Source organism: Trichoplusia ni, chromosome 15 (genome assembly GCF_003590095.1).
Source record: "Trichoplusia ni isolate ovarian cell line Hi5 chromosome 15, tn1, whole genome shotgun sequence".
Lineage (NCBI taxonomy): Eukaryota > Metazoa > Arthropoda > Insecta > Lepidoptera > Noctuidae > Trichoplusia > Trichoplusia ni.
In genome coordinates, this window is record NC_039492.1 from 1,114,930 (window position 1) to 1,141,334 (window position 26,405).

The 26,405-nt window shown below is 42.1% G+C and overlaps 1 protein-coding gene across 1 annotated transcript in view; it reads right to left on the bottom strand.

The window, feature by feature from the left end:
* Positions 1–988: 988 nt before the first annotated feature.
* The window catches only part of LOC113501373 (laminin subunit alpha-1-like), a gene marked incomplete at its 3' end in the record, with an annotated part of 68,697 nt that continues 43,280 nt past the window's right edge, over positions 989–26,405 (bottom strand). The window contains exons 2-33 of the mRNA XM_026882505.1: positions 21,080–21,186; positions 15,813–16,120; positions 15,257–15,426; positions 14,664–14,848; positions 14,145–14,348; positions 13,603–13,851; positions 13,137–13,312; positions 12,543–12,804; positions 12,139–12,310; positions 11,817–12,023; positions 11,039–11,547; positions 10,602–10,838; positions 10,018–10,256; positions 9,520–9,758; positions 9,005–9,289; positions 8,635–8,801; positions 8,341–8,502; positions 7,847–8,001; positions 7,355–7,594; positions 6,810–6,984; positions 6,280–6,439; positions 5,051–5,292; positions 4,574–4,781; positions 4,311–4,426; positions 3,916–4,085; positions 3,540–3,672; positions 3,075–3,227; positions 2,663–2,839; positions 2,197–2,343; positions 1,868–2,009; positions 1,426–1,577; positions 989–1,099 (exon numbers count right to left, since the gene is read on the bottom strand). Coding sequence (XP_026738306.1) covers positions 989–1,099; positions 1,426–1,577; positions 1,868–2,009; positions 2,197–2,343; positions 2,663–2,839; positions 3,075–3,227; positions 3,540–3,672; positions 3,916–4,085; positions 4,311–4,426; positions 4,574–4,781; positions 5,051–5,292; positions 6,280–6,439; positions 6,810–6,984; positions 7,355–7,594; positions 7,847–8,001; positions 8,341–8,502; positions 8,635–8,801; positions 9,005–9,289; positions 9,520–9,758; positions 10,018–10,256; positions 10,602–10,838; positions 11,039–11,547; positions 11,817–12,023; positions 12,139–12,310; positions 12,543–12,804; positions 13,137–13,312; positions 13,603–13,851; positions 14,145–14,348; positions 14,664–14,848; positions 15,257–15,426; positions 15,813–16,120; positions 21,080–21,186 — 6,359 coding nt within the window. The remainder of the gene's footprint in view (positions 1,100–1,425; positions 1,578–1,867; positions 2,010–2,196; positions 2,344–2,662; positions 2,840–3,074; positions 3,228–3,539; positions 3,673–3,915; positions 4,086–4,310; positions 4,427–4,573; positions 4,782–5,050; positions 5,293–6,279; positions 6,440–6,809; positions 6,985–7,354; positions 7,595–7,846; positions 8,002–8,340; positions 8,503–8,634; positions 8,802–9,004; positions 9,290–9,519; positions 9,759–10,017; positions 10,257–10,601; positions 10,839–11,038; positions 11,548–11,816; positions 12,024–12,138; positions 12,311–12,542; positions 12,805–13,136; positions 13,313–13,602; positions 13,852–14,144; positions 14,349–14,663; positions 14,849–15,256; positions 15,427–15,812; positions 16,121–21,079; positions 21,187–26,405) is intronic.

Below are 26,405 nucleotides of genomic sequence, written 5' to 3' on the forward strand. Positions count from 1 at the left end.
CAATTGATTGGCGTTTTATTTTACGATGCGCAAAGCGATCCCCACTCTTCCGCCGAGCGCTCGAGATCCGTGCCGGTAACTATACTCATTGCTTAACAAGGATGACAGCTTTGTGACATAAGGTTTGAACTATATCGAACACTACTGCCATAAAAGAAAACATTCGGGTTCGACAATGCGGTAAAAAAATCCGCTTACAATCTACCGATTAGAATGATAACTGCGATTTTTAAATATCGTTCTGTATTAGTCAATCAATCTGTATTTGTACTTTAATGCTAAACATGGCACGATCAACGCTGCAAAAAATCCATAAGTACTTTGGCTGCTCCATATCTTTGCGTCCGTAGCATAACCAGTAGAGTTTGAACCTTCTGTCGTTGGTATACGGTCTACTGTGGTATGGGACAGGAGTCGAGCAGGACGTTATGTAGCGACTCCATGGATGTAAAGTCGTGTTTCACTCCTCCGATTGAGACCTCTCTGATGCAGCCGTTGAAGTTCTTGCCGCCGTCTGTCGACTCCATTACACCTTCTGTAACATTATTATAGATTATACAATTGCATGTGGCTGACTTTTATATTGCACATTTATAATTTTTTAGATATATTGTACTTGTCATGTTTGCCCAGAATTGTTTTTTTTTTGTTGCTTTAACCGCTCGGTTGGAACTCGCAAGCTAAAGGTAAAGTATATTTTTCAGGCAATTGCAATTGAAATTATGCATATTGAGATTGTTGTCTTTTGTTTATTTAAAACAGTCCTTAAATGCCGAGGGGAGTGGTGTTTCTAAACAATTAATTTTAGTATAATCAGCCAGGGCTGAGGACACAATGAATGTGGTGTATCGTGTCTGTTACCTGGCAAGCCGCCTATGTAGAGCACGTGCGGCTGCGGCGGCGCGTCGGCGGCGTCGTCCAGCAGCTGCGTGGGCGGCGCGGCGCGCACGGGCTCGGCCGCGTCCAGCTGCAGCAGCAGCGCGCGCCGCGACACGCGCGCGCGCACGCCGTGCCAGCTGTTGTCGCACGCGCCGCCGCGCAGCCCGCGCCACCACACGCGCGCGCGCTCGGCGCCTGACGACTGGCGGGACAGCACCACCTGGGGCGGGGATAGCGGGATGAGCTGACTGCACGGATGTTATGACTTGAATATTAATGAAACCGCTCGCGACACAAGGAATAAATTCGTTAGAGCGCGAGTCGTCATTGTCATAAATCTATTCAATCAGCCGGCCTTTTTGCAGGACTTTTTAAGGACCTCTGAAATCCGCTACCGAACGAAACGAAATTCAACAAATAGAAGTCGGAAATCAGTAGAAATTCAAACCTAATTGACACAAGTATCTACTTAATTATTAGCCTCTAGTGTCTATATTAGATACTAATCCTAGTGACAACCACTCTATCCCTTCTCATGTGACTTACAGCGCCATCCTTGACCTCTAGCAGCAGGCCGGCCGCCGCCAGCAGCACTCCGTTGGGCTCGCTGGTCCTGAACTGCAGCCGCAGCTCCATCGAGCTCTCAGACCCGTCTGACGTCATCGTCCACGCACTCGACCACACCGCGTACGCGTCACCTAGGGACCACCATATTCGTAAATTAATTTAAGTAGAAGATGAGCATGAGAATTCTAAATCACAAACAAAAAGATGGAAAAGAGAGTTGCAAAGGATAGAGAAAAATGGAAATCTTAGAATGAGTCTTATGTCGAAGAATGTGTAATTTCACAAAAAAAACACTTTATCAAGTTTAGGCATCTGTGGCTCATGTTGTCAGAACGGGTATCGCCTTCTAAAAGATGTATTTTGACATGATAGGCAAAATCAAGATTTTATGAAAACAAACTGATAAATAAAAGTGTCGTACCTCCAAAGTAAGCAGCTTGTTCGACATTAGGGAAGCACTGTCCGACGCCGTGGTGCGCCTGCGCATCCCGCACCAGGTCCTCCGCGCGGCCGTTCACAGTCACGCGGCGGATGCAGCCGCGGAAACCACCTATCCGAGTTATCTGAAATAAAAGTAGGTAAAACATGCTTTAATCAATTAAAATGAAAACAGGATGGATATAGTATGCAGGAAAGGAAACAACAGTGCTAGCAATCCTTAAAAAACAAAATAATTAGCTTTTTTTGCACAAAATGTAGTTCTACTTAATTGTTGCCGATAGCATTTAAATAAATGTATATTTTACTTACAGAGTTCGGTAAATTCGGCAACGCTGGCGGCGCTGGTAACCCTCCGACGTACAGTCGTTGCGCACGCGCTGCGGCCGGCGCCCGCGCAGCCGCCGCCGCGCCGCCTGACGACAGCTGCAGGCGTCCGCGAGACATACGCAGCGACACCTACAAAACGTTACAACACATTATGTAATATGAATAAAAAATAAAATATTTTCGTCGATAGAATTCGCTATTGGAAGCTATTTAAACCATATTACACGAACCGCAGGACAATCAAAATCAAATTTTTATTTCAGGTTTTTCGTATTCCAGGTTTTTAAAGACGTTACAGTAATGACTCTAGTTGCACGGTTCAAACTGACACAGTCGCGTGTAACTACTGCGACGTGGCTGAAGTTTTTTTTCAACTAAAGTTAAATACCGCCATCTTTAAATTTCTCTGCGCGAAAACATCTTTTGTCATCAACATGTCTTATTTATTTTTACCTATTGCATAAATATCGTATATCTCATGTATTACACTGACCTGTCTCCAGCTTCCGTCTGTGACATTAGTTGCTAACGTGAGTTCCTTTCGCTTGCGCCCGCGCACCACCAATCGTAACTTGCCCTCGCGCACCAATAGAGCCATGTAATGTTTCGGCTTCGCTTTTGAACCCTGTTAAAAATGGATACAAAAGTTAGATAGTTTACTATAAAACACTAAAAGTTCTCTCCGTGAAAGTAAGATGAAGTACATTAACTTCATCTTACTTTCACGGAGAGAACTTAAATTTTGTGCATCCACTAGGAACAAACACTGTCAGTTTGCAGATAGCTCAACTCCACTACTGAAAAATTCACATACGAAAGAAGAACTATAATTTTATGTATTGCTTTAAAAGTGCACGTGCCGGTGCCAATAGTATGAGTCCATCAGGCGCGTAGCTGCGTATCTGCAGCGACAGCACCAGCTCCTTGCTGCGCTTGTTCAGCTTGAGCGTCGCGTGGCTGTGAGCCGAGTCGCCGAACTTCACCGCGCCGGCCTCCACCGTGTATGATGATGTCTGGAATAGGGCGGAAAGTTTAAGTCAAGTTTTGTACCTTATTAGTGCCGTATGGGGATTTTTATTAAGTATGATACTTTTAATATCCAGAAGAAGTAGTAAAAGGCGATTAAGGCCACATAAATAAAAAAGCACAGTACACAAAAGAAAGTATTCTGCGTTTACCATCCCGCTTGCCAGGTGTCAGTGTCTGTGTCTAATAGCGAAAACTTTCCACGTGGTTTTAGGATAAAAAAAACACCCTTTTATCCGGACCTAAAACAGAACCTCGTAACTGCTTTTAGAAGGACTTTGTTAGGTACGAAATGTTACCTTAGTACATCCAGCGGCGTCGGGCTGCGCCTGCAGCGCGCGCGGCTCGGAGCGCGGCGCGCGCGGCGCGGCGCCGTCCGCGCGGCCCAGCCGGGCGCCGCGCCAGCTCAGCGCTGACTGCAGGCCCACTAGTCTGGGGACAATGGAACAGTAAAGCTTCATTGTGTTTTTAACCCTAACAGGGTACAAATTTGTTAGAGACTTTGTAAAACGCTTTCTAATTCTGGATATTTTGTGTAGAGGATATTATTTTCTAGAGTTGGTTGAAAACGTAACGAAGCAATTCATCAAGATTAATAAAAATGATCGGCAATTTTCTAAATTAAAAATTATAAACAAAACGTTTCTTCTTCCTTTATATCAAAATCCAACTCACTGTGAATCAACGATGAGATCAGCCAGAGTTCCTTTGAAGGACTTGAGTGGTATATTAGCATGTAAAGTTTCCCGCACCCCGCCCAGGAACAGGCCTCCAGGGCGGGCGGGAAGCGCGTTGCCGGCGAGCGCGCCGATGCTGAGCTGCTCTTCATCGACCCATAGTTCTATCTGAAATTAAATCAGGTTCCATAAGTTACGAGAATCTCTTTCCATCAATTTTGCTTTTTTCAATCCTCTTTATTAATTGATCGTTCATGACATCCTTTTTCTACTTAAAATGTTTGGCGGCTCATGACAAAGACAAGTAAAAAGAGTAAGAGGATTTTCGCAAAAGTTAGATTTATTATTTTATCACGTCTAAAATCAAATATTTAAGAAAAATATTTTCCTCACCTGCTTATGCAACCGGATGATCCTGACAGTATGCATGTGGTCATCATCGAATCTGGTTCCGTTTGTACGCAACCGGACTTCTCCCTTACCAGCCGCCGCAACCAGCTCTAGCTCACCTGCTCAAAGAAAAGTTAAAGAAAGACTTCTGAAAAATGTTAAATTTACATCTCCACACAGAAATTGTATTTAAATCGTTGATTAATTTTTTTCCATCAGTGCAAATTAAACCGTATTCTCTTTACAAAAGTTTCATAATTACTTACCATCAGTCAACAGCAGAGCTAGATAATGTTTATCATCGCCGTCGTCATCGTCCACCTCGTTCTCAGCTAGGGTGGAGGGCGCGCGGTACAGCAGCAGGCCGTCCTTGGAGCGGGCGCGGAACGAGATGCCAAGGGACGCCTTGCGGCGGAATACCGGGGAGGGCAGTTCGATGTAGCCTGAACCTTTTAGGATTGCCGAGCGGAGCGTCTGAGAAGAAAACGTGATTGGTGATTATTCTTTTCAAAAGTCACTTATTCAAATTAGGCGACTAATTTAAGCACTAAGCACTTTTCGAAAGTCAGATTACACTGGACAGCACCCAGTTTCGCCAACTCTTCACCGCTTCCTAAGTGCTTTTGTTGTGAGAGTAGAATCGGCGCAACAAATCCCCAGAAGCACGCTGTCTTTCCGTTTACATTTGTTATGTATGGAACATTAATTAGGTATACACGATTCAGTATGTGTTAATGCCTTACCCTATCTCCACAGCGTGGCTCGAGTCCATGCCTGGCCGCGGCAGACTGCAGGTCGTACCCATCCCGGTCCACCGTGAGTCCTCCGACGCAGCCGAGCAGCGGGGGCGGCAGGGCGGGGGGCGCGGCGGGCGGGGCCCCGCCCAGCCAGTAGGTGGCCCCGCCCAGCTCGGGCAGCGCGGCGGGCGTCTGCACGGGCGGCGCCGGCGAGCCCAGCGTCTCCTCGCCGTTCACGCGCAAGCTGCCTGCCACATGACCTCCTCAATACACGACCACTTCTCATCCTACCTCACACTATACTCTTTTCTAATGGTTATCAGTTCAGCTCCAGCTCCAGTTATCAATTAAAACATTGAGTCCTACTCCTGGTTAGGGCATTCTTTTTCTCTAAAGGGTCTCGTCTTAACGCTGTCTTTGGGAGGACTTATTTTTTTTCTAAATATTTTGTTAATCATAAATTATTTTTCCTCATAAATACTCCACGACCAAACAAGTTATACGGTTATGATATTACTGTACGACAGCCCCAGTACCTGGTGGTATGATCAAGTATTGACGAAGTGCATGTCTTAATCTTGTTACTTCACTACATTTAACGCGACTCGAAGGGCTATATTTCACCGGGACACCATGGCGGCGCAACCAGTTGCGCCACCGTGGTGTCCGTAAGCTACCAAACTAGACACCATACAGACACCAGAGTCGCCACACTACACTGAAGATAGAGTCAAAATGGACGTTGAAGAGACAGCACTACTGCTGTATGTAAGTAGGAAAAGAGCGTTAAAGAGAAAAAAGAAACAGTGGTGGGTTCATCCTTATTTAGCCGATCGCTGTAAGAAAGGACAATTCGTTGACATATACGACGATCTAAGAAGATATCCGGATAAGTTTTTTGGCTATGTGAGGATGTCCTTGAGGTCCTTTGATGAGTTGTGTGAACATGATTTGTTGAAGCAAGACACAATATTAAGAAAATCAACCGTGGCGGCGCAACCAGTAACATTCTGTGCACGCGTCCGAGTTGGTCGCGCCGCCAAATTGGTTGCGCAACCAAACGGAAACCAGGTGAGTAACTCTCTATAGAGCTGTATACATTTTGTTGGTAGCGGCGACTGGTTGCGCCGCCATGGTGTCCCGGTGAAGTATAGCCCGAATAGCGACCATTTCACTCTTGCAAAAACCACGTGTCTACTTAAGCTGGTTCGGTATAAGCTCGCCACGCACATTACCTTTCTCGAGCTTGTTGCTGGCGAAGGCCCGTATGGCCTGCACGTGCGCGGGCCTGCCGTGACAGTGGCGCCCCGCCGCCGTGATCTGCAGCCGCGCGCCGCCGTACTCCACCGTGAACACCACGCGGCACTCGCGCAGCACTACCGATACTGAACGGTTCTGCAACACGCATTAATAATTTTGTACAAAAAATTATGCATATCGAATATTTATGAGATGACAGTTTCAAACTTAAGTGGTAAAAAGAAGTAACAAGCAATTTTATAATTGCAGCGTATGTCGCTTTTTAAGGGTTAACTTTTTGAAAGCCACATCTGCTTTAAGCAAAATCCGACACGAATCTTCATAAAGATGCCAAAAAACAACAATTTTGTGACCTTCATTTTGTGTTCCGTTGTGCTTTTTTTTGTATTTTGTCAAGCCGACCTTAAGTGTTTCGGTGGTTTTCGTTGGTTTCATTGTTATTTGGTATTCTGGCTAACGGGAGTCGCAATGACGGGCATGTGTGGTGAGCTAGACCCAAACTTACATTAGCAGTATCAAGCGCCATGAACAGCAAGGCATCCTCGTCTCTAGTCCTGAAAGTGAAGGCGATGCTGAACTGCCTCTTGTCGACGGGGCGCGCGCGGGACCGCTTTAGCTCGGCGTAGCCCGCGCCGTTGAACCACACCATGGAGGGCTCGCCACCGCGGCTGTTGTACCATCTGGAAGCAAATTTAAACACAATGATTTTTTAACGTTTTCAAGCTTAAGAGAAAATTTGGTTTATAGTTATATAGTGATTAAGATACACGCGATAGCAATCCCTGAAACAATCTGGTCGTTTGATGATTGCAGCCAGAGTTTTAAACAAGATGTGTACAAGTTTAAAATCTAGGCGCGTAAAAACCCAAACCACATTGAATAAACAATTTGCGGAGCTGATTTTTATCTAATAAGAACGACCCTGCAAAATGCCCCGATTTTGTAGTGTTAAAGACACCATAGCTCTTAAAGACAACTTGTGACTTATGCTTTCATGAATACAGCGCCTAATAATTTTCAAAAATTGGCTCAAAAATATCTACCACCCACCTCTGTGTACACCCAGTACATTTAGCCTCCTTCGGTTGCTGCACAAAGTTCCACAGCCCGACAGTCTTGTCATCGGTGTATAGGGCATGCACACACGCTGGCAGGCCGGTGTCGTGGTGCGGCCAGCCGAGCCACAGCTGTGACGTGTGCAGTGTGACGGCGGATGACGAGCTGCTGTTACTGGCCGATACTACGCTGCTGCCGGCCAGCTCTACGCGTAGGTGGACTGTGTTCCATATGCTAAAGAAAAAGGAAAAAATGATTTTTATTTTAGTCGTTTTCGTATAAGTAAAATATAGCGTGAGTTCATGTGGTTTCTTAAACTGTTTCGATAAATTTAAGATTTTATAGTAGGATCGCGAATTAATGAATAAATGGGAAAGAATGGCAACTCCAAAAAAATTAGATGAAAATTCATAGTGTAAACATTGATGGCCTATCTAAGGAGAAGAAAACCTTGCTTGCCAATAATATGCTTAATGCCTAACTTACCGTTCGATTTCAATCTTATAAGACGTGTGATCAGCGTCGTCGTGCGTGGGCTGCAGGACCTCAGGGTGGACGATTTCACCCTCCCCACCCCCTAGGTCCCACGCCAAGTGCAGCTTGTTACTGGCCACTGATAACTTCATGTAAGTCTCTTTTTCCTGCGAAAGTATAATAGTAATAATGAATTCGGTTGTACATACTTGATCAGTAATTTCAGAATTATTGCAGAATTGTGACTGATTTTGAAAAATCTATGGACTATAATGAATCCATATGCTTGATACTCAGATTTTCAGAGTTTTACTTTGTTTAAAAACAGCTCTTTCAAAAATACGTGTTCGAAAATCAGACATATTGCCCACGCTCTTAAATGAGTACATCCTTGCCATTTCACATATTTTGGTACTTTAGTAGATTTTTTTTTACCTATTAAAAGAGTTTAAATTTTGCGGCGGGTTGGCTATGGCCACTTTTTCATGATTTTAATCTGAACTAACCTGTGTATCATCGAGCAGGTATAACAGAGGTCCATCGCGGACTTCGTTGTCAAAGGACAGCGCAAGCGCAAGTCTGGTGACAGTCGGAGAGGCGGCCGACACGGAGTATGCGCGCACGCAGCCCAGCGGCGCGCCCGAGACTGATGTTAATGATACTGATATCTGGAATAGAAGGTGTTGCCATGAACAGACGAATTGAACAATATCAATATAATAAAGGACAGCTATAGGCTGAGATGATGATGATGATGAATATTTTATCGATTGCATGCATAGGTTGCAGTGTATACGTACAGCTTCGGCAGCATGTCTCGCCTTGAGCACTTGGTCCCGGAGCGCGCGCACGGCGGGCGCGAGCGTGCGCGCGGCGTGCTCGTGCTGGCGCGCGCGCGCCGCCGCCGCGCCCGCCAGCGCCGCCGCCGTCTCCGCGCCGCGGACCGTGTTGCCGCGGATCTGCGATACTGGACCAATTACAATTGTTACTAAATATGTTGTTATGACTCAGACCTATATGTATATACTCTAATAAAGGGCTGAACGGAAATGAATGGTCACCACATCAACTAATGATCACGACAGAATGATTCTGCATCAAAACCTTTGCATATGATTGAAATGTCTGTGCATTACATTTTTTTTTGTATAAAACACATATCGCTCTTACCATGTTCCTGCGCAGCTCCTAGCGCGGTATCTCCATGCCTTTGCAGTTCTGTGAGCTGCCTCCTCAGATGGTACCTAACTCTTCGCCGAAGCTCGCTGGCTTCATCATACAGTACCCTGGTACTTGCGAATACTCTATCAGCCTGTTCGTTGGCGGCTGACAGGGTGGCTTGGACATTGGCCTTGGGCCTGCCGCTCAGTTCTCGCTCCTGCCAGCCAAGTCCTCGTAGGACTACGCTTACTAAGTCAGCTCCGCGGCGAAGATGTTCGAGCTGGTTGCGGAGCTCTGTAAGATAGCATAAATTGAGGTGTTGAAAAAACAATTGTGGTGTAAATACACAAAATTACCAGGTGTGTCTCTCGAAGTTCCTATGAAATTTCGTCACGACCCCCAATCAACCCCATACTTATCTCATTGCTTGTCAAAAGGAACGCGAAAAATTTTGAAGCCCATACCGAAAATCTCATATTTTCTTATAAGTACCTTTTCTTTAGTTAACGGCCTTAAAACCTTACCATCAGCTTTCGCCAACACTGCAGCGCCTCGTTTCTTCAAGTCCTCAGACGCTGTCTTGCCCTTAGCAGCACTGTGAGCCATCGGGACATTGCCCTGTGCCAGCGAGGTGGCGGCTGCGGCAGCTTTAGTAGCAGCATCAGCTTCTGCCGCAGCCTCCTTCACCTGCATCGCCACGCGAGACCACGCCTGCGCAGCTGACACTCCCAGGGATGCCGCAGCGCGACTTCCGGCAAACAAACTGAAATAATAACAATCAGTTAAGTAGAGGGCTATGACAAAGAAGGATGGAGTTAAACAGATAGACAAATAATCAGCCGCATCAATACTCTTCGGTGTATAATAGATATTAAATTGTAACTGCAAACCCTGGCCTTAAAAACTGCCTAAGAAACAATATTATTATCGAAGAAAAACCTCAAAATGTACCATCAATTAATATTTTGGTGTAGTAATGAGGACAGCCCGAGCACAGTCTATTCGGAAGAACCAAAACTCACTTCTTATATTCTTTGGCTTTAACTCCCAACTCCGCGACATGCTTCTCCACAGCCTCTAGATACTTCTGCTTGTAGACGGGCGTGAGGTTGTATAGGATCCCCTCCTTTTCCTCTGCAGCTAACGTCAGGACGGCCAGCTCGGCTGCCAGTGCCGAGAACTTGATGCCCAGGGTCTGACCTTGGAGGAGAGATGCTCGGATGTCATCTGTGATGTTGTTTGCTGATAGAGTTGTTATATCCTGTGGAAGAAGGTGCAGACGACACATTTTGAGTAAGTATAAAGTAGATGAGAGAGTGAAAAGATCCTTATAATGATTGTTGCTAATTATGTTATTGGTACACAGTGGGTGGGTTTTAGTCACTAGAAGTCTTGCCAATTTCTTCCGGTCAACCCAAAGTGGAAGGAGTCATTTCCATCCGTAAAAAGGAAATAATTAAGATAGCAAATGTTACGGTTTCTGCCATATTTGATGGTTAATTATTTCGCCAGAATCAAGGTATCAAAATCAATTGAAATATATTATTTTACGACAAAACTGTCATGAAACTTTACCTATAACAACGTAATCAGTTCACCAAGTTACCTCTAGGACGAGCCGGCACCGCAGTCCAATATCCCTGACAGCAGATAACCTAGGCTTGACCCGCTCCTTCAAGGCCATCACCGTGTCATCAGCCTTCCACACCATCTCGGACAACTTCTGCAGGTCAGCTGCCTTCTGCTCCCAGCTGTCTAGTGCTGTTCGCAGGCTCTGCAGGCGCCTGTACGTGTCTTCTAGACGGTAGTTCCGTTCTTGGACTGCTGTTGACTGAAGATGTGCCTGAAAGTACCCATTATTAATCTTCAACCCGTAATCTTTGGTTTGTAAAATGTTTTGGCAATAAATTCTTTAGCCAGCTCAACAAAACAATAAAGCTTGAAGGTAAAAACGAATAGCTCCTGAAAAATTGGGAAGAAAATGGTTACTTATCAAACTAATGACTGCAACAATCGTGGCTCAATTTTTATTATTATACTTACCGAATCGAATACATCGTTAGCTCCCGTCACGTAATCAACTAGCTTCAGATCCTTGATCTGTCTGAGCAGGTGTCTCGCTTCCTTGATTGCTCTGTGAGCACTCGAGTGTTTCTCTCCTCGGGCGAACTCATCCAGCGTCTCCACCAGCTCACTCACTCTTCTCCTGATCTTGAGAACCTCCTCTAAAGCACTCATGCTCTCCAAACTCAAGTAGTCCGCCTCTTTATCACGCCTCAAAGCCTCCGTTTTCAAAGCATTTGCTTCAGTAAATATCCTATGTTCCGTACTCTCTATATCTCCTAAGATTTCTTCTAAGTTTCTAGTATTGACTAAACTATTTGTAAGTTGGTTGAGACTAGATTTCAGTGTGGTGGCGTTGTGGTGGTACTCTCGGACTGCGGCGAAGGGTTTCGGTATCCGACTCAGTTCTCTAGGGTCCGCTTTTGTCCGTAATTCTTGTGTAAGTTGTTCTACTGAGTCAAGTAATGTTTGTGTGCAGTTGTCACATGCTGAAAATGGCAAAAATATTATTAGTCATAAAGTTATTATCACAACTTCGCTTTAGGTTGTTTGGCACGGCGTCCCACTGCTAGGCACGTACATAGGGAATGACTGAACATTTGATAATCAGCTCACATTCTAGTTAAGTTTGAGCAGTTATCAAACCGCTGCCAACTTTAACTATGAGTTTTTATCGATTATTTTCTTTCAGATTCAAGTAGTTCATACGTAAATAAACTCAGCAAAAAATTATCTATCTATTAAACTATGTATTTACGTTTGCATCCATTTTCAGTCATGTATGTCCTCGGCTGCCGGCAGGTGTCGCAGCGCGGGCCGCTGGCGTACTCCCGGCAGTGGCAGCGGCCGCGCGCGTCGCACGCGGGGCTGAGCGCGCCCGCGCCGCACGAGCACGACACGCACGCGCCGCCCGCGCCCCGGCGGTAGCCTGACGCGCACGATTCGCACTCCGGGCCCGCGTAACCTGGGGACGGGCATTATGTTACAGTACGCTCCAACATTTATTAAGACAAAAGTACCTATGTGTAAATATACACTTTGAAGGTTGTGCAACCCAAATATGTCGAACTTAAACTCACCAGGTTTACAAAGACACTGCAGCCTTCCATCCTGCATGGCACAGGCTTCAGCAAAGTTCCTGGCTCGTGACGGACAGGGGCAGGCCTGGCAGCCGGCGCCGCGGCCGGGCGCGCCGTAGTAGCCCGCCGCGCACACCTCGCAGCGCGCGCCGCCAGTACCCATCGTGCAGTTCTGGGATGTACCAAATTAAACTTTATGTATATGGCTTTAAAGTACACAATACATATAAATGTATTTCTACAGAAAAGTTAACCATCTAGATTGAAGTTGATTTGATTTTGTTACCGCTAATGCTGAATGCTGATCAAATATTTAAAAATTCGCATTATCACTGAATTTGTCCTTGAAAACAAGACAGTATGTCCATTTGCTCCGTAAAGGAAAAATCGACTTAGATTCTTACCAAGCATTCCCCTGTATCAGGATCACACTCCGTCGCTCTTCCATTACACAGACACGGCTGGGCGTCTCCCTCCAGGTTGATCACAATGGTCCCCGACACTGCCGACATAAGGATCTTGGGCGGCGGCATCCAGAAGCCGGCAGCAGGCTTCTGGCAGGAGCTGGCGGTGTAACCAGCCGGACAAGCGCACAGCTCCACGCCCAGCGCTGGCTCGGACCTGCTCAGGCCGGGGATCGCAGTGTCCAGGGAAACGTTGAGGAGCCTGAGAAAATTATGACGAGCTTTTGATTAATTTACTCGAAATAATGGTAAATATTTCGCCTAGAACGGGTCTTCATAGTTGATTAGCCAGAGGGTCTTTAAAATTAAGTCTGCAAGCTTGACTGACGAGTGTGGAGTGTGCGAATCATATTTTGTCGATGGTGTCACTTTTGCTGTACAGTTTACAAGCTTAGATTCACCAGGGGTCGAAAGGACAAAGGACGTTTCATTGTTTTGTTGTCAATTTCCTTTAAAATACATTTTTTGGGTGAACAGAAGAAGAATAGCATCTTCAGTTCTCTAATGAATCAAATGAATGTAAGTATCACTTACAAGGCGTGTACATGTTCGTGGTGGGTGGGTGCCCTACTGGTGGCGCGGATGAGGATCTTGTCGAGTCCGCGCAGCGCCAGCATGAGCGCCGAGCGCGAGGCCGGCCCGCGACCCCGCACCTGCCACAACGACTCGTGGAAACGGACGCTGTGGCTGCCATTCACTCCTGGTACAAGCTGAGGAGGATAAGGAGTTATGTGTTGGAGATCACGTTCTGCTAAAAAAAAAGATAGTTTTTCATACTGTTCTACTAGTTACCGTATGAGGTATACGGTATACACGACGAAAATATATGTCAATCTATTCCAGTAAAATATTAGGATGCGGCGACGAAATATAACACAGATTTAACTCATTCAACGCACGCAAGTGATATAAAGCAGCTTTTAAACTAATTAAAAGTCGAATAAAAAGTCAAGTTTCATTCAGTTAAAAAACTTTAGAAAGTTACAAAAAACTGACATACCTCAAAATGCTCCAACACGATGCTCTTAGTATACAGCCTGACAAGTGGGAACCTGGCTAACACTTCTCTACTCAGCTCTGTCCCCCCCTCCTCTTCAACTCGGAACCGCAGCGAGCCCCCGTATGACGTCACGCGGTCCCCCACGAACCTCTTGTCCAACTCCACGTACACTGGCACTGGGGGCCAGGGAAGCGTGATGGTAGCGTCCGGGGTGTGAGTATGGATGGCTAGTAGGGAGTCTTGGTCCATCTAGGGAAAGGGATACTTGTGAAATAACATAAAAGTGTTAAAAGTAGAAACTTTTGGAAGTTTTGAATTTTGTTGGGTTTTGTCAGAATATCTTCTTACCTTTGTTGTTGCTTAAACGAAAAAATCAGGGTCTGGGGTATAATTTTATAGAAAGATCTGTCTATTATAAAAAAGAAACAACATCAAAAATATTTTATTTCAAGTAGGCCCTTTAAACTAAAATTTAAGGACTTTACTTGTCTCAAAATGCAATTCTTATAGGGAAGTCACTAGGACAAAAAATCACAGCTTACAGTAGTGATAAGGTCGTGTCTTGGCCTCTGCAGCGTGAGATGCACGGGCGCGGCGGCGTGCAGGGCCGCGCGCGCCAGCTCCGCCTGCGAGCACTGCGACACGCGCCCGAAGCAGAAGCACGCCGTGCAGCCCGAGGGGTTGGAGGCGGACAGCCCGAACGTGCCCTCCAGGCAACTGTCGCATAACTCGCCTACCACGTTTTCCTAAAAGTTCAGAGGTTTGTGATTATGGTCACTTACAGCCGTAGAACCTGACTTAATAAAAGTCACCCTCCTGTGTCGATATGTATTTATCAGTGTTGAGTGACATGTGGAGACCAAATATACTGATAGAAAACGAATACATGTTGTGTTTCATTAGTAATTGCCTTTGCGTTGTAAGTTTACACCGTAAAAGCTAAAAGTTAGTAGCAGAGCAAAAACAAATTACCAGCAAAATCTGGTACGGGGATTGCATGATTTAAAACAGTCTATTTTATGTGCTGACTCAATTATGAAAAGTCGCCTCATCACAGTTACCTTACAAGGGCACTTGCCCCATTCATCACAAGGGCACACGCCATCCTGGCAGTCCCTCGTGCCGGCGCCGTGGCACTGGCAGGGCCGGCACTTGGGCCCGTAGTGACCCCGCGAGCACTCCTCACATGTGGCCCCCTGCCAGCCCGTCCGACACTTACACTGACCCGTATGGGGGTCGCATGTATCTGGAAAAGATTTTGAGGTATAGTATAATGGGAGCCACTCCAAAGTATGTTTGGGAGGACCTGATATCGGCCGCCAAATGTGTTTTATTTAAAATCAATTTTCCTTATTAAAAAATGCATCGAAACTTGACGGACAATCCCGATCAATACCCGTGATTAAACCGTTGCATTTGATTATGAATAAATTTGTCTTCCAGTAAAAAAAGAGATCAGGCGTCGTATCCAGTTAATTGTGATATCGTATTGTTTTTTTGCATTATCCGTGTTGGTTTAAGCTGAAGCGTAGCATGGAAATTGAGCGTAAGGTATTTGTGTTCTTGTTTTATTTCTAGGTATGTCACAATTAAATCGCTTTCCAAATATTCTTTGCCATTATTATCCGTCAGATTTTCTCAAACCGCAACTTACTAGACACAGCCCCGGCTCCACAGCTGCAAGGCTTGCAGGTGTTTCCAACCGCCCAGTAGCCTCGCGCGCACTGCCGGCAGCCGGCGCCCATGGACCCGCCCGGGCACACGCAGCGCCCGCTCTGCGGCGAACACACCTTGCCGTCCGTGCAAACTGGGCATGCTGGAATAGTACATTATTGATATAAAATTTGGTAGAAGCATTTTTCCTACAGTAATGCAAGTTTTGATAGTAACTGTCGTGAGAATGATTCTTTATTAAATGATGTAACGGTTTACTCACGCGTATTTATCGCGGTAGCCCGACTAGTTTCGGACCCAACCGGAGTCCTTAATCATGAGCAGACGCGGCGGGATCGCGAGTCGATCAGTCGGGCTACCCCGATAAATACGCGTGAGTAAACCGTTAAATCATTTAATAATAGTAATGCAAGTGTTAGGGGCAATCATTCTGAAGAAGGATAATCAGATTAGTGTCATTACATAATGTCTACATGCCTCTTGAAAATGACAAAGACGGTATGAGATCTAGCGGCCAAGTTTTGCTATGGGTCTACTATGCATAGTTCTTGTGCATGCCTATGAATTTGTTTTGGACTTTAGACTTAAGTGGGTAAAATCTGAAGAGAAAATCATAAAGAGCGGTATTTGGAGCCCTATCGGTTACGGACGATATAGGATTTAAAAACTTACGTAAGCACCCAGTAGGCCCGAATCCATAGTACCCGGGGAGGCAAGTATCGCAGTGCGCGCCGCCGACGCCGTCCGCACATGCGCACGCGCCGGACTCCGGGTCACACGCCGACGCGCCCGAGCCGCACGCGCAGCGCCGGCAACCACCGAGCTTTAGGCCCCAGTATCCTTCCTGAAACAAAAAATACTATGTGGAGAACAAAGCTCTTTTCCATGTTTTTATACACTCACTTTTTTGTTTGTTTGTCGTTCCGGTTGGATTTTTGGAACTCAATTTTGAGGCATTTCCTCAGCAGGCTGAAATTTTCAGGGTATCTTTAAACCCGATGACAATGCAATTTTGATAAAATTTTAATGGACATTTAAAACGTGGGTTTTTAGATTTTTTAAAATCTTTTAATTAATTTAAAAGGTGGGGTTGATTTTCCGCCCTCAAAAGACCTGCAGGCCTTACATCACGTCTCAAATAATATTGACAGATTATTTATAGTTGCTCATCACTAAAAATGTATTTCCAATTGCACAAACATTTGTTCAGTGCACAGACCATCAAACTAATGCCACATGTATTAAGTTGGACTATTACTTCTTGTTGATTACCGAGAATCCAATAGCGATGAACATTTGTCGTGAACTGTTGACCCCAATATATATTATAATCTAAATTTAATCGCATCTCGAAATCGTGTGGATTTGTTAGTCTGTTTGTGCTAATCTTTCAATTTAATGTCCTATTGGCGCTTAGCCAATATGGCGATATGTAATGGACGAACAACGTACACTTATATTAGGTTATTAAAAACGCTGCATATCTTTTTATGCTGGCAATGCTTTTCTACGTCTACAGAAAAACTCTTTCGTATTTCAAAGACGGAATATAATTATAAAAACCTTCTCAATTTACTCAACTGGCGAAACACCAAAACTTCATGTTATGCCTTTTAAAACGCGCTTTTCTATTCTCATTCAAATAATTTATACCAATAAACCACCAAAGATTAATTACACATTGTAACTAAGAAATATCTCGCCATTACACGGTAGCTTTACAAGGAAAATGTGGGCGTGCAATTAATAAGACACCTCTGCATGCCCATATGTGGGGTAATGTAAACTGCCCTTATAAATCCAGTGTACGAGGTTCCTTAATTAAAATTTATTGAGCTTGATTTTAGTACTAATATTTCATTAGGAATTAGCCTAATCTAGGTTTAGCTTTGATCTCGGTAATTTGTTATTTGAACGTCTATTTAGATTAAAGCTCATTTATTCTGCGATTTGACAGTCACAGTACTGAGTGTGCAGATATATGGAATGCATAACGAAGTGCAAATAAAAATAAATTTAAAGATAATGGGTATACGATGTAGAAAGTAAAAAAATGTGACACATTTATTTTCCTCACCTCATCAATACGAATTGACTAAGATTAGAGTTTAGAAGGGGAGGCTTATCACTTAACTTATACGTTCTATTTACTGTCATTTAATAAATGTATGTTCGCGGTAAAAAAAAATACGCATCCATAATTCACTAAACTATCTGATGAATACCTGATGAAAACCTGTCCTTTTTTAGCGTGGAAATGTGCTTGCTGTCTATACTTCTTTGCTATGAGCGAAAAAGCAATACTGAATCCGATGTGGAAGTCTCGCCCTCATAATGACATAAATTACGACCCTGAGTAGCCTTTTTCTTACGTTCTATACCGTTAGAGATTGTCATGATCCTATAAAGTGCGATAAAGTGCAAGTACTGGAATATAATGAGTGTCAGAGTCCGCACCAAGCGATAAAGGATCTTATTGCAATATAACTGACATTAATAACCTGCTATGACCACTTTCTATATTATTGAACAGTTTAGTTACACTTAAACAGCTATTAAAATATAATAAATTGAGTTTAACTACTGCTAATGTCATATTATTCTAATCAGGTTGTAAATTATTAAAATTGATGGATGGAACTTATTTGTTGGTTTAGATTAAATGGTTTTACTATAAAGCTTCACATGTTTATATTGGTTTTGCGTAATCTTCTAAACTAGTAATAGAATTTAGGATAGCTGTTTTGGTATTATCATAATATTTATTCACCAATTTTCCAAAAGGTTGGTTTGGTTTGGTGATCTTGAATCTCGAACGCTATTTTCTCTATGATACACAAAATAATACGAAACACCGTCATTTATGTCATCAACTAATCCACCTAATTTAAAATATAACAGCTTTAATGACTCGTTAAGATATCGCGATAACTTTCGAAGGGACCATGTGCAGTGAACATTTCAAGAAAAACCGTGACACCTATACCAAACACAAAAAAAAATTCAATCTTTAAATCTCGATTCAAGAGGTATTTTACCATGGTCTGTGGTTGTGTTTGCAAGGTATTGGCCCGCAATGTCCTACATTCGCGAATTCTTGGCAAGTTCGAGTGACATTTCATTGAGAGTCCGTGGTATAATTTCGATACGGCTGACACCAATTATTAGTATTATGACCGACAGGGACGTATTTGGGAGGGAAAATTATTAAAAATATGAATTTTAATAAAACGTTGGTTTTGTTTTTTGTACTGAAATGGAGCATTTATGAGTATGCTACCCACTCATTAATATTCTATAGGAAAACTATCATAAATATATATGTTTTGTAGAACCCTCATTCCGTAAGATAGGTATTTTGAAAAGAATCAAACTCAGACGTGGGATCAAGCTCAGGCTATCATTCACTCTTTGATTTAATACAAGGTTTTCATTTAAATAGTAGTTTTATAGATTTTAAAGTTGTTGCCTGTAAGAGTTAAATATAACCTTCAGACGATCAATCATAATTATTAGACTGAATATGACAGGTTTATTTATACACCGCTCTCTAGGCGATTAATTTTTTTATTCACTTATTTGTTTATCAAATTCTGCCTTATAAATATTATCTTGGTTCCAAGTCCATCCCTGTAGCATAGATTATAGTGACAACGAGTTCATTTTCTGTTATATTCTCTTTGAAGTCTGTTGCAACACTAATGTCGCGGATGATTCATAAATTATGATTTTAGACTTAACCACGCCATTTTGAAACGGCTCGGTAACGACTAACGATTTTACACGATCGTAGTGGTATATTGTTGACGATAAATTTATGTTTAGTTTGTCAATAAAAGGTTGTGTAGCTAACATTTTGGATATAGAAATAAATATTTGATATTTCTTGTCACTAATGTGGAGATAATCATTATGAAACGCTGCAACTGAAATTAAATTACCGTCCCGTGGTTAAATTACCGTTTTTAAACAAATTTTTGCCTCATTTTTTTTAAAATGTTTTAAAATACCACAAAAATTACATTATTAAAATAATGAAATACATACACCTAATGAAAATAGATTCAGAAAAATAACATAGAATCACACTTTTAAATGGCTAATGTTTATTTATCATCATCTAAGAATGCTCCCACATCATTCAGCCATCACTATTATCTTATGTTTCGCTATAATTTTCCATGTTTTACGCATTCCCATAACCTCAGAGTTGGTCCCTGCCTCATCACACGGTGGCAGAGTATAAATTCCGCTTCGTTTCTCGCGCGCTCGTTGTAACAGCGTGAAATGTCACGCGGACATTTCCTACCGTGTAGCGGTTTGAATATCAATGGAAAGTGCAGACATTATATTTCATTGGACTTTATGTTTGTATTCGCACCCTAATTTGTTGGAATGCTTTCCTTGGGTGGTCTGAACTATACATGGTATGGTAGTAATAAAAACCCTCCACCTTCTTAGAGTAAGGCTGTTGCAGTTTACAGCGTGAAGAGCCTTTCCCTTTACAGCTGCGGTAGTTTGACAAATGGTATGGCAGTTAAGCGATCCTAACACCTCTCAAAATTAATAATAATATTCCAGAACTTTCACACAACGCCATCTAGTCTCAAACTAAGCAAAGCTTGTATTATGAGTACTAGACAACTGGTAAACACACTTATCATCATCGGCCTAGCCTTTTTCCAACTATGTTGGGGTCGGCTACCAATCCAATCGGTTTCAGCTAAGTACCAGTGTTTTACAAGGAGCGACTGCCTATCTGACCTCCTCAACCCAGTTACCTGGGCAACACGATACCCCTTGGTTAGACTGGCTGTCAGACTTTTTTCAGCTTCTGACTATCTGTAACGACTTTCAAAGATGTAGGAATAACAGCCGGGACCCACAATTTAACGTGCCTTCCGAAACACGGAGGAACTCGTTATGACAAAGATGATCACCCATTCACGGACCAACCGCGTCAAGCATAGCTTAACCTGTGATCGAATCACTTATGCGGTTATAGCTTAGCCACGAGCTCCTCAACACACTTATGTATTTTTAAATACAAAAATAATATAGATAAATTACAACTAGAAACATAATAAAAGATCTCTTCTGGGTGGGGATCGAACCCACGACCTCCGATATAGCAGTCAGGGTCACTAACCACTAGACCAACAGTCCAGCCTAATTATATTTGAAGTAGATAAGCGAGACACTACAGCGCACAGCAAAGAGCACACTCGCACCTCCAACGAACTATATTAGACTTACTTTAAAATTGAAATTGAAACCCAACATTACAATAAGTAGTGCCCTAACGAGATTAGTGGTTACAAAGACAGACAGGTAATTAGTGGTGACAGTTTGTCAAAGGCTCTGACTAAATTCAAAGTCTGTTGTTATTACTAAGGAGCGGTCTACCATATTTAGGTCATAAGGGTTTGGCTATTTAGTTCTGCATTAATAAATTGAGACCTTTATTAAAGATAATTTTACTTTAAATGCAGACCAATTTTTATTTGGGCGTATATTGTTGTATTTTTTTTTGTTAAAATACGACACCCGCACTAAGGAATTTAATCCTTGTGTCGCGGGGTGTTTCACAAACATACAATTCACATGTACAAGGACACCCAGACTCAGAACAAGCATTTGTGGATCACACATCGACGCCTACAACTACGCGGGGATCGAACCCGCGACGCGTCGCGCACAGTGGGTTTGGCGTGATGTCCGCAACCACTCGGCTATCCGTAATTTTGGAATATAGTTTTGAGAAGTGCCAACGAAATACATAAATGTAAATATGAGTAGGTACCTCGCATGTGTCACAGGCTCTGCCCGTAACATGTTGCTTGCAACGGCACTGTCCGGTGCGGATGTCACACACGTTGCTCTCCGCGCCGATCGACGAACAATTACACCCTGTAACAAATGAAAGAAGATTAATGAAGGTATGTGAAAAAAATATCTATAAGAATATGTAGGAAATATAAAGGTGTGCAAGCGCATATAACCAGATATGGTGATTGATATTTGTAATCTTGCGATTTGTTTACTAATCGATGTAGATAATCATGTCCATACATGTCACCTTTAAAGATTATTTGGGTGGGTTAAAGGAGGGATGACGTAGGCAGGAGGATGGAAGGCTATGCAGTTAGTGTCAAATGACCGTTTAGTAGGATTCGAATTAAAAGTGAAAATTTTTGTGAAGACGAAGTATTTTATTTTATGAACTCCATATCCCACATACATCTCTTAGAATAAAAACAAATATGTTTCTTTAACTCGACTTCGGCAACATAAATCTACAAAGCCAAGCCACTTTAGCATTTACTCCAACTTTGGGTGAGATGAAGGAATACTCTATGTATGCGCCCGAAACTAAAGTGTCCGATATCAAAATCGAAGCCTCATGTATAAAATGCCCAACATTAGCTGTAAACAGTGGCCCACGCTACATCGATATTTAGATCAATTCGCTAATGCACTTGACCGTTAATTTGTGTCGTCATATTTGTCATGATATCGCTTTACAAGATAATACTGGTATCGGCAGCTAATGAGAGCGCTATTAAGATGCTTTTAACAAACTAGGGCAAGACGGCGGGTTCGCTTGTTACTGGTAAATTTGATATTATGCGGTGGTACTATCCTTCTAATATTAACTAGATCTGATTAATTTCGATTGTCACCTATCAATAGGGATGATGACAATTTTTTTTTGCAGTGCTCGTCTTGTAGTTTTTTGTATAATAATAGACACGTATTTTTTAATTTTTCCCGCAAACATAAATTGACCAAATTACAGTGAATGAAACTTACGCGTGACGTCACGATTGAGTATAAATTTTACTCTATCGTTACGTCACAAGCTCCCTCTTCTAAACTTTAAAGCAGTTAATCTTTGTCAATTCTAGTTTTTCTGAAAAAGGAAAAAATACGTGTCTAAAAAAATACTTAAAAATTCTGAAAAAATACTTTTCAATTATCTAACTGAGGGACTAATGAGATTTTTTCTTTTTATACCCAGTCATCATCCCTATTGTGACCTACTTATGCCTGTAAGTCCTTTAAACCAGGATCAACAATGATAGCCAACGAAAACCACCTAGTATTCAAGCTTGGTTTGTCCCAGGGAAATGTCTTACTGTCTAACCTGAACTTACCTGACAAATTTAATAGTAAAAAAAGGAGCAATACCAGCGTCACGTTAACTAAACGCTTAATTTACTGATATAATTTTTCCTGGAACATTATGAAACGCAATGGTGATGCAAAAATACAGTTTCAAGACAGAGTGGCAGTTAAACAGCTTTTGACGTAAAAAAATTATCGTTTAACTTCTTTGATCCTCAAACAAGCTGATAGTTTAATGAAACTTTCGGTTATCAACTTCTGGACACTTAAAAAGACAGAAAGAAAAGAGAAAGCAACAAATCCCAATACGTATAAATCACTTTTATCTCCCTTCAACACCTTCCATTGATTTACAAACAAACTACCAAAAACATTAACGAATTCATATCGTGTTACACTTAACCAATTTGTATTAGCAAACTCTTTAGATAAGGCGGTCTCTCAAAGTGGGCAGCCGTAACTTGACACTAAAAGCCCGACACTGTTGAGTCCCCGTAAACAATGTCGTTAAGATAACAAGCATTAAAGATAACCCGTTATGGGGTAAGCAGTGATGTGCTCGACCGGTACCACGAACTCTTAAAGTTAGACCATTGTTGATGTGCGAGCGAGAGACTTATATGCTTAGTGTATAGCGTTGTCTCGCTTCCACAACGGCGACAGGTTTGTGTTTATATTTCGCAGTACAGGGTTCACGGGCATTGGTTTTGGTTGGTCAATAGAATTGCGGTCAGTTTTGTAAGTTATTGGGTGATATAATTGGGTTTTTTTTTCTGATAGTGTATCAAAATATTTTCACATTTAATGAGGTATAATGTATGTGGGCTTTTAAAGTCGGCAAAAGATTCGTGGAGACAGTTTTTGGTTGTAGAGTGCAGAGGTTTTAGAAACAAATGATTAGCAGTTAGATACCTATTATATGTATTTTGAAAAATCTGTAAGAATCTCCCGAAAGGAATCTCTCTAAGGAACTTTTTCTAATTCGTAGTCGGTTAAGCAGTTTATATATGACTACGAAAACAATCATTTCTTATTGCTAAACTTAATAATTTGAATGTAATATTTTTTCTAAAAAAATTGTTGAGGATGCTTCCTACCTGTGCCTGTGGTAGGATGTTAGAAACAACAGCGTGATGTTATGCAAAATACTGAACAAATGCCAAGAAATCCGAGACAGCATTAAGCAATGTTTTATTGTTAATATTAAAACAATAGCTATATCAAAATACAGGTGCACTCCACATACAATCCTGTTTAGGATATCATCAAGCAATTTTGAATCTTATTCTGTATGCAAAAAGTATGCATCTCTTTTGAGGGTTGATCATTTTCGTTCCCACGTTTTTCAGTCAAGAGTCAATTTTGTTTATTCTTGTTATTTTATATTTCATTGTTTAATTTCTATGAAAACGCTCTAATTAGAGAGGGGAAACTATATGATTTTGTACATCAGTGATCTCTTGGGTTCTGTAAGGTTTCCAGGTGAGTTAAAAAAAATGTTTATTTTTATTACAGTTTTTCGTAAATTTTGGAGACAAAATTTTCTACTGAGCTGGGGAAGGACACGTAGCCAGGCCTCATAGAGATAGTAGGAGTAAAAAAACTGAATGGTGGCCAAGACTTCGTACGAGGCCGGCAAATTTCCAGTAGGTTGATAATAAATTCAAGAAGATAGCAAGAACAGGATGGACGCAAAGGACAAGAGATAGATGAGAATGACAGAAGCAAAGGGAGGCCCAGCATTGGGATATCAAAGCCGACAATAGTGATGATAATTTTTCTAGTGTAACATAAAACAATGCTTAAAGCTTAAACTAATTTGGTCCAGAATATGCTTGTCTCAATATTCGGATGTAGAAGACATAGGTAGAAATAGCAAATACAAGTGATTGGGTAAAGCAAACTTTTTTTTTTTTTTTTCAGCCATTACTTTCCCACTGCAGGGCAAAGGCCTCCCTTAGGTTCTTCCACTCTGTCCGGTCTATTGCTTTTGCCATCCACTGTTTGTGGTACGCATCCAGTTCGTCGCGCTATCTCATTCGAGGCCGTCCTCGTCGCCGTTTTATGTTTGATGGGACCCAAAGGGTACAGACTTTGGCCCAGGAGTTTTCGGGCAAACGACAAACGTGGCCGGCCCATTCCCATTTTAAATGGGCAGCTTTCAGACCAACGTCAGCGATTTGTGATTTGGAACGCAGTATACTGTTCCGTATTCGGTCAACCAGTTTAACTCCTAACATACTGCGTTCCATGGCTCGCTGGCAAACCCCGAGGGCAGACTTTTGATGTTGCGTCAAAGACCAAGTTTGTGCTCCATATGTTAGAACGGGAAGAATACGTACGTTCATGAGTTTCTTTTTGAGACATAAAGGAAGATTGCCTTTCATAAGATTTTTCATTGACCAAAAGGTTTTCCAGGCGTTTTCTGTGCGTCTAGCAACCTCTTTGGTTTGTCTCGCCTGGAAAGACACAATTTGGCCAAGGTAAATGTACTCTTGGACGTACGCAATCTCCGTGTTTCCTATAGCCATTCTGTGCTGTGTGCTGTTTGTCATAAGCTTGGTCTTCGACATATTCATCTTCAAAGCAAACTAGTACAACTCAATTATAATCTTACTCAAATTAACTCCAAGTATTAATTAACATAAAGCTCATAATAATATTGAAAATTTACATTTTAATTCATTGCTACAGAATCTTACAAAACGGAAATGAATTAATATCAATACCAAAACCTTAATGTGGTCAATTAATGGTTTATAATAATTTTGCTGCCTATGATTGAGAATCAATTATGAATGTAATAATTATTACAAAACTGAAGACTTCGTTGGTTTGAACGCGATAATCTCAGGAATGACTGGTACGGCTTTCAAAAATATTAGTGTTAGAAAGCATTTGTTAAGGAAAGGCTATAGGGTACTGTTACGCTATAATTAATAAGAGCAGGACAATAATTAAATAATTTAAAATTAAAGGGAAGATGCCATTTTTATAAAGGATGTGCGTGAAAACCCCGGATTTCAGACTCCAAGACCATTTCAACAGGTTTTTCTTAAACATTGTCGGTTCAACAGTCGATCGTGGGCTGCAAGCACAGCTGCTTGCCAGCCGCTTGTCGCGAGCGTCCCAAGACTTGAAGTTTTTAAGCCAGGACCATTAAGCCCTCTTGGGACGCTCAACGAATGTACTCTAATCTCGGATAACTCCGGGGAAACTCTAACGAATAGCAACGCTAGATATAATGAACTAGGTTTTGCCCGCGGCTCTGCTCGCGTGAATGTCGTTAATCACGGCAGACCCCATGTCAACTTAATTCGGTCCCTGGAGGGTTTACTGAATCAACCCTGTACACATAGATTTCAATTATTGCAATAGCAAAATGGTATCTTTAGAACTAAAGTACGTATAAAGGCGAAAGTTTGTATGTTCCTTTGTTCGTCTTTCAAGCAAAAACCACTGAACGGATTTCGACGAAACTTGGTACACAGATAGTTTATAACCAGGTGTAACAAATATCCCGATTATATATTCCCGTGTTATAATTTTCGATTTTTAGTGGGCGGGCCTGCGGGTAACACTAGTAGACATCATAAACTTACCAGTAAAAACCGTATGACAATCAGAAAACTGTACATCAGTGAGATTTTATTAGTAGTAATTGACCTCTCGCAGTATTAAGGCAGTAATGGTCTTGTAAGGGGCTTCAATGCTTTACATCGGTCATAAATAACGTTCTATCTTTGTGTGGTAATTGCTCAGCGCGCCTGAAAACCTTCGCCAATAAATTACTACATTCTCCCCAGATATATAGGTCTTATAAAAGGATTTAACGAAATTGCAATCGGATTTCTATACTTGGATTATGTTATTAAATTTATATCTATTTATTGTGATAAATAATTTATTATTTCCTTCAGTAAGTACCGTAGTTAGATTTTCATAGAGGAAATAGAATACTATTATTTTCTTCTGTAATAACTTGTCATATTGCATTGCTT